We start from the raw sequence: 7826 nt of genomic DNA on the forward strand, positions 1-7826 counted from the left end.
CTAATACCTTGTCTAAACTTACTGTCTTTCACTTTGAACTCATTCCCCCTTGTCCTCTCACAATATGCTCTTGGAAAAAGTTTGCCCTGATGCGTGTGCAGCATTCAAGGTGAAAACACAAGACAAGTGTTAACCATCAGTGTACTCTACCTCCTAGTGATGAGGAAGAATGAGAAGAAAACTCAGTCAAACACACTTTAAATATGGATTTAGATTCTGCAGAAATTGTTCAGCATGTCTGTATTATATATTTGTTTAGTATCTTTGTGGATACTTCAGGACTGTGAAAAATCTTTTGTTTCCTTGTTTTAGGGCTTAAGAATACAAAATTTGTATAAATCCACAAAAGAATAGCTCATAAATGGTAATGAATCTCTTGCAAACCTAAGAAGAGTAGTCCTTAGGCAAGCCTGAAGAGAGAACTTCAGTATTCTCAGGAGCTCTCTATCTTCTCACTTACTTTCCAAAGTTTCTTGTTCCCTACTGTAGATGGGTCCAGTCTCTACAGATTATTTGGACTGTTACAAGGACCATATGTTTACATTTCTGTAAAATGTGTCTTTGAGCCAGGCCTGTGGAATTGTTTAGCTGTGATGTTGTGCATTCAAACATCTGTACCTGTGCCTTAGGCAATAGGCTTAATGAGTTATTGGGAGGGCCTGCAGTACACTCTTACATAACCTTGAAATGAACTTTTAAGATCATCCAAACACATGAAAGGCTTGAATGTACTAAGACAAGTATAATCTTAAGTATGACTAGCTGCACAGAATCCATTTCTTTCATTTTCTTTTCTTTCGGGTTCTGCTGTATGTGTTTAGATTCCTTCAGGTTGGGCCTCAATTTAGCCCTCTCTGTAAAGCAATTAACATAGATTGAATCAATAATCAAAGCTGAATTGCAAACAGCAAGTCATCTTCATCCTGTTTTATAGCCTAATCCAAAAGTTGAGTCTGATTATTTACTAGTTTTGTGTTCAAAGAACACTTTTTTGGTAGAAGTGTTAATTCTTATGGAAAACCAGGTCTCAGTATAAAGTTACAAAGCATAGCATTAGAATTGGCCGAAGCAATTATTAAAATTTAAGGGATTAATTATTAAGATACAGTACAAAGTACAGTATTAACTACAAAATATATTCTTTGGGTACAGCCATTGCTAATTATTTAAGAACTGAGTAGTAGGTGGCTGGCTCACATTTGTATAGAGTGATATCCAAAGACCTCCCTTCAAAGATTTTTCTGAAGGTAAGGAGCACCTCTAAGGAATCCTTTTTTCAGCAGGAATTATCTTTCAAGTGTTTTTGACATGGCATTATCTCAATGTAGAACCTTAAAACGGCAGTGAGAATTTTCACTTCTGCAGTAGTTTTTCCGAGTATAAGACCTTGTTAGAGGTTACAATGTTTCTGACAGTTTTCCGTGAGAAAGCAAAGGTTTTTTTTTTCTTCTAATTTGTTTCCTTCTCCACTTGCTTTTACTGTGTTTTTTTTTTTCAAATTAAAACCTAGCAACTTGGAACACTTGAAGATATCTAAAAATAACAACTGTAATTGAATCCCTTCAAGTGCAATTTACAGTGTTTCTGTAGTGCACTAACATTAAATCAGTCAGGATTTTTACCTGCCCTGTACTTGCAACCTTACAACTCATGGAAAACAGGAAGGAGGCTAATAAAAAACACAAGTCAGCTTCAGTAAGTGTCATATGTAAGACTTAATTGCATTTCAAAAAATGCATTTATTGGTGGGAAAATGAGGGGGTTTTTACTATATAACGCTTATTTTGTCTTCTAAGATAATCTCTTAAAAATATCCCATATAAATGTAGCCAATTGAAGAACAGATTTAAGTTGTAATTTGGCTTAGAAGAGAGAGGAGCTAAAAGTCACCAGGACATTGTTGATCAGTATCTTTTATTATGGTAGACTTCTTAGTGAAGCTAACTGTATATTTTTGTTTTATACAGATTACAATTAACTTTGTTAATGAAGTATAATATTGTAAATAGTTAATTTTGTTTGTCTTTCATCTCATACTTTCTCATGTTCTCTAAAATGTATAGGAAGACTTTGAAAGCTTTATTAAAATTGAGGTGTATCCTGAGAAAATACAAGATACAGAGTTTTTTGCCTTCTTTTTAAGATGTTATTCTCAGACTTACACAGCTGATAATTCCAGATGTTGTTGGTTAATATTCAGAAAGCTAAAAATTCCAAAGTTCATTCTGCTTTTTACTTCTGTTTTGCAGAATGTTTGATGTTGGAGGCCAAAGATCAGAGCGGAAGAAGTGGATTCATTGTTTTGAGGGTGTTACAGCAATTATTTTTTGTGTGGCACTGAGTGATTATGACTTGGTCTTGGCTGAAGACGAGGAAATGGCAAGTACCATAATGCTGAAGAAGGGAATAGTTGTTGCACAGAAGCTAAACTTTGAAGGAAGGCTATAAATGGGTCTTTTGAAGTATTACTGCTTTGTAAGATGTATGGGGTTTGTGCAAAAGGTCTCAGTGAAATGGTGATAGAATTCATGCTTTTGGGTTCCAAAGTATTTTCTCATATTCTCATAGGGAATACTAAGAGATAAGTATTCTTTTAGCCACACTTTTCATGTTTTAAAGGAACCATAAATTAATGAGGATGCATTGTCAGTATTACACGTTTTAGTCTCTTTGTGGATGCTAGAAGTACATAGTAAGAAATTTTTTTACTTACCTGTGTCTGCTTTACCACATTTTGTTTTCCTTTCCTTCCTCAGTCTTCAGTTTTTGTTTCTTTCTAACTATTTTTCTCCAATCTCTTGTCTTAGTTGCAGAAATCTTTCTCTTCTTTTTCCTTTCCAACACTCACGGCTCCTTTCTCCTCTTTCAAGAGTTTACTCCTTCCGTGTCACTGTGCACAGGGTGCCTTTTACTATCTTGAGTGGTCTGAAGTGATGCTTACCTCTGTATGTGAATCATTAACAGACTCTTGTGCTCTTCCTTGTGTTCTGCAACTTTCTATAAAATATGATTTGGGGAGGAAAGAGAAATAAGAAAACCTTTCAAGTCAAATATAGTGTCAAAGAAGGTCGTAGCTAGCATCCTGCTACTTAAATGACTGGAACTTGGCCAAAGTACTTACATGTTGGATAATTTTTCTACCAATTTAAATATTATGGTAAGAGTTAAAATACCTGCTTACTTGATTCTCTAGCTTTGTAGAAATTTCTTCCTTATTCTGGAATATTAGCTAGGTGCAGAATTTATTTTCAATTTCCAGAAGATCTAATCAGTGTTAAGACAAATACAGGTAACTCAGCAATTCCTGTGAAACATCAGTATGGCAAAATGTCAAAACACACAAAAATTTATGAAATATTGAAAATTTAAACCTGGAAATGAGAAAAAAGTAGTTGCTTAAACCCTGCTTGTGGAAGTGATCTTTGTGGTAGTCATGGCTTCTTTGTATTTCCCTGCAGTAAAATGTGATTTATTTTGCTAAAAACTTAGTTTTGTAACTGGTTCATTTGTAAGCAGTCAAAAATATGTATCCTTATTTTACTACTGAAGTCTGATAAAATAGAAAGTGATGGCGTTTTTTCTCACTTACAGAATCGGATGCATGAGAGCATGAAATTGTTTGACAGTATTTGCAACAATAAATGGTTCACAGACACTTCTATTATTCTGTTCCTGAACAAGAAAGATCTTTTTGAAGAAAAAATCAAAAGAAGTCCTCTCACTATTTGCTATCCTGAATATGCAGGTATTGGAGGGGTGCAGATGTCAAGATTTTGGTTTTTTTGGTTTCTTTTTTTTTTGTTAAATACCTAATTTTCCATGCACGGATCATGAGCAGTTGTATAACTTGAGGCATCTAAAATATTTATATGACTAAAATTTAGATGGGGGTTGTTTTGATGGGTTACAAATAAAACAGTGCTTAAGTCTTTTTAACCAAGTGAAATATGCTGGTCCACTGATAGCATTTACATGTTACTGCTGCAACTGTTCAGGCTCGTTTATTTAGCCCGTTATTTCTAAGAAAATAACAAACTGCTTTTATACTTTGATATAAGTAGGAATTCCTGAGATACATGAGAGGTTTTTGAACAGAGACTGTACATATATTTTAACATTGTGGCTTATTCAGGAAATATACAGCGAAAGATCATTAATTCATTTAACAAGTCTTAGCATTTTTATGTATCATTTTCATTCTAACTTCAGACAGAAAATAGCATGTTGGAAGTAAAAAGCTTGGGAGAAATTTGTATGCCAAGTGTCTGTAACTGAGTGTGGAAAAACCCCAAAGCTTTTAAAAACATAAAAATTTAAAGCAAGTAGCTTAAATGAAGGAAACAAAATGTCCTTCAAAATGTCCTAAACTAGGAAGTGATGGTTCATTAATGACTTGTTCCTCTGGCACTGGAGTAAATAGAAAGACAATTCCTGCACCTGGAACTGAATTGAGTGCTAAGTTTTTATTATTACAAATGCATCCAAAAGGTCTCCTTCCAAGGTTTTTTTGAATGGTATCCTAAAGCAATGGCTGTTGAATTTCTCCTCTTCAGATTTAGGTTAACTGTTTTCAAAGAACCCCTTCCTTCAAAGATAATGTGCATCCTGTTCTTCCTTTGTTGGAAATCTGCTTACTGAGCAATTTCTTCTTCTAGGGTCAAACACTTATGAAGAAGCAGCTGCTTACATTCAGTGTCAGTTTGAAGATCTGAACAAGAGGAAAGACACAAAAGAAATCTACACTCACTTCACGTGTGCCACAGACACAAAAAATGTGCAGTTTGTTTTTGATGCTGTAACTGATGTCATTATTAAAAATAACCTTAAGGACTGTGGCCTCTTCTGAGAACAGACAAAAGGTTGTTAAATGGTAAATTACATGCCTGAAAACAGGACTTAAACATTTGGAATATGCCCACGCTGTGTAAAACCTGCATAGATATACTTAATTCTCTTTTATTTTATTTTTAGGTTTGGAGATAGACTTCGCACAATTCTAATCTGATTCTTTTCAAGGTGAAAGAAGTACAAAATGCATTGTGCTCAATGATAGATCAGTACTGTACTTGCCTGTTTTAACAGCTTTATTTATGTTTGTCTTGTAAATTTAAGTAATTAGTTAACACTGAGATGTCAGTTGATTGTATGTAAACTTACAGTTGTAGTAATGTATTTGTATAAACGTTGAACGGAATATTTTAGTAACTTGTTGTCCTCTAAAACATTCCTCTAAAATTTCCATGTTTTATGAAGATACTCTTAGAGGAGACAGACACTTTTTGCCTTTGGATTATTTAAACATCTTGTAAAATTAAATTTTCTTTTCATCTTAAGGGTGCATGCTGCCTTATTCTTTACTTTTGTTGGTAATACTGTATATGGCGTTAGCTTTTTTGATATTTAAACAGCCTCATATACCTTCTCAGACTTAAAGAAACATAACCAATAAACTTATTTTTTGCCTTAAGTTTTGAAAAAAAATCTTTTTATAAATTTAGGATAAATGCAAAGATTATTTTAAAATTTAAATGAAATCCACAGTTAATGAAATCCAGGCTTGCAGTCTTTGCAGTGGTAATGTGGCAACACTGGGAAGTTGTTGTTTGAGGGTCAACTACAACTGAAGCTGAGGGAAATGCAAAAAGGAAGTTGTTAAAACTATTCATATCAAAAAAAAACTGATACTGTGGTCTTTACTCAGTGGATTAAATGGAAAAGTTACCTTTGGGGTGTTTTAAATAAACAGCAAAGACTGGAGTTCAGACTAATGTTTTTTCTGCTTACTTTAAACATAAATTCATGTTCTCCTTAAATTTTTTGCTATTTTCTGGTAATAAAACTAGTTGGATAACCTAATAACCATAGAAAGATTGTGTTCTCCCACAAGACAAGGGGGCTTCACAGATTTAAGCAAATTCCTGTTGCATATAGCAAGAATCTTCAATGTTTTGGGTAGGGTGTTTTAGTGAGTTAGAAGTGCTGATTTTTTTATTTCCTCTTTAATTATAGCCTCAGAGTTTCTTATAAGTTAAAGATGACTTTCTTCTGGTTATGCTTTCATTATGTGATTTGCTGTCTTAGGTACCTGTCATCCATTGCCTTAGGGATAGTGCCAAAACTGATTTTTTTAATACAGTTTTTAAAAGGAATAAGCTTCTAAATGTAAATAAGTTGATGGTTGTCTTAAATGTATGTTGTCATCTAGAAAACAAGAACATACCAAACCTGGAGATAAAATTTTCTATAATCGTTAAAATGTTTCAGGCAGCTACAGTACACTGTAAGTTCTTTGAGAAGTAAATAAGTCTTGGAGCCTGTGGCTATTTTTCTATATTATCTTAGCATTTATGTTCTTAGAATGTTCAAAATATTGAAGTCACTGTTCTGTTGTTTAAATTTTGATTGTGTATGTGTTTAAGTTAGGCCTCTGCTTGAGTAAAACTTATCTGCCCTTCTCATTCTTTAATGCTTTCTTTGTTAGGTACAGAATTGCTAAGTGCATTTTAAATGAAAGATTAGAAAGGAGATAAGTTATTGCTGGAGGTTGTTAAATATGTTGATACATTATGAGCTCTTTCAGCAGTTATGGTCAGCAATCTGTATATCCTGGGCTGCTTTTAAGTGTGCTTTACGGTTTTGGATATGATTTTAAATCTCACTGAACTACTTTGTGGAATTGTATTTACACCTACGTTCCAGCTGGTTTTTGTACTTAATGTAAAACAAAAATTGGGATTAATCAAACTAAATAAATCTAAATTTTGTGCCTTGCTTGAAAGAAATGTTTTTCATTAAATGTGCTGATGTAAATCTTTTTGCATCCATTCTGTGGAGGTAACGAGGTAGTAAAAATGAGAGCATAGGAAGTCAAGAGTAAATGTAAAAACTTTGTGCTAGAAACATTAGGGGGTTTTTATTAATTAATTAATATTTTTCTTAGCACCTATAGTTGGAGATTTTTTGGAATTTTATAACTAGTGGTTTATTAAGTATTTGTATATTAAAACAGAACAAAATTGTGAGCTAATTTCCTTTGCTAGTCCACAGATAATCTGGTTTTGTCTGACCTGATGCATAGCCAGCAGGGATGTTTCCTTGTAGAGGTGCTGCACTAGTAGGTCAATCTTTGTCCAGAGATAAAGTTGTCAGCCTAGGCCACTTCTCCAGGAAAAGCTCCAAGAAGATTTGCATGCAGTTGTGGTGTTAGCCACACACTTAGTTTTCACTGCAGCTGTAATAAGGCTCCACATCTCTGTTCCATCAGGTGCCTGCTTCTCTGTGAGAGCACTGCAGAAAACGGAGGAAATGCTGCAGGTACACCACTAAGGGGGACAGTCTTGGCCCTCTTCAGCCTGAGCTCTCTTCTCTTCCACTTCCCCATTCCTCTGATTTCTTCGTGCAGAGTGTGCAGGCAAACTGTTTTCTGTAGCATGACACAAAGAAGCTCTCTCTAATACCTAAGAAATTCCTTCAGGATATTGAACATGTACTATATGTAAAAAAACCAGACCTTTCTGGAGACTTCTCCAGCCTCATGGTCTCATGCATGGCTGTGGTTGAAGTCTCAGTAAAATGCAGCTGTCATTAAGCATGTAGTTATTTTTAAGAGGCTTAACACTGTGGAAGGGTGGTTTGGAAAATTTGCTATTTGGCTTCATTATGCCACCTATGGAATCAGGAGGTTAATTTGGTGTTAAATGTAGTAATCTCTGATTAACTAAAACAAGGTCGAGGATCACAGCATGGGAGCAATGTAGATTTTCTGGATTGCTGTTTCTGCTTCCATGTAGGCAATTAGCAGCTTCATGATTTAAAGTCTACATTAA

General features: G+C 34.4%; 1 protein-coding gene across 2 annotated transcripts in view; it reads left to right on the top strand.

Moving 5' to 3' along the window:
- LOC115909833 (guanine nucleotide-binding protein G(i) subunit alpha-1) overlaps positions 1–6900 on the top strand; it is a 33712-nt gene extending 26812 nt beyond the window's left edge. Inside the window, exons 6-9 of one of the 2 annotated variants that reach the window (XM_030959478.1) lie at positions 2250–2379; positions 3592–3745; positions 4656–4870; positions 4972–6900. In XM_030959478.1, coding sequence (XP_030815338.1) covers positions 2250–2379; positions 3592–3745; positions 4656–4846 — 475 coding nt within the window. In that variant the 3' untranslated portion in view covers positions 4847–4870; positions 4972–6900. Of the gene's footprint in view, positions 1–2249; positions 2380–3591; positions 3746–4655 lie in introns of both variants that reach the window. The other variant, XM_030959477.1, reaches the window with a different exon arrangement.
- Positions 6901–7826: the final 926 nt, after the last annotated feature.

This window comes from Camarhynchus parvulus, chromosome 1A, assembly GCF_901933205.1.
Source record: "Camarhynchus parvulus chromosome 1A, STF_HiC, whole genome shotgun sequence".
Classification (NCBI taxonomy): Eukaryota; Metazoa; Chordata; class Aves; order Passeriformes; family Thraupidae; genus Camarhynchus; species Camarhynchus parvulus.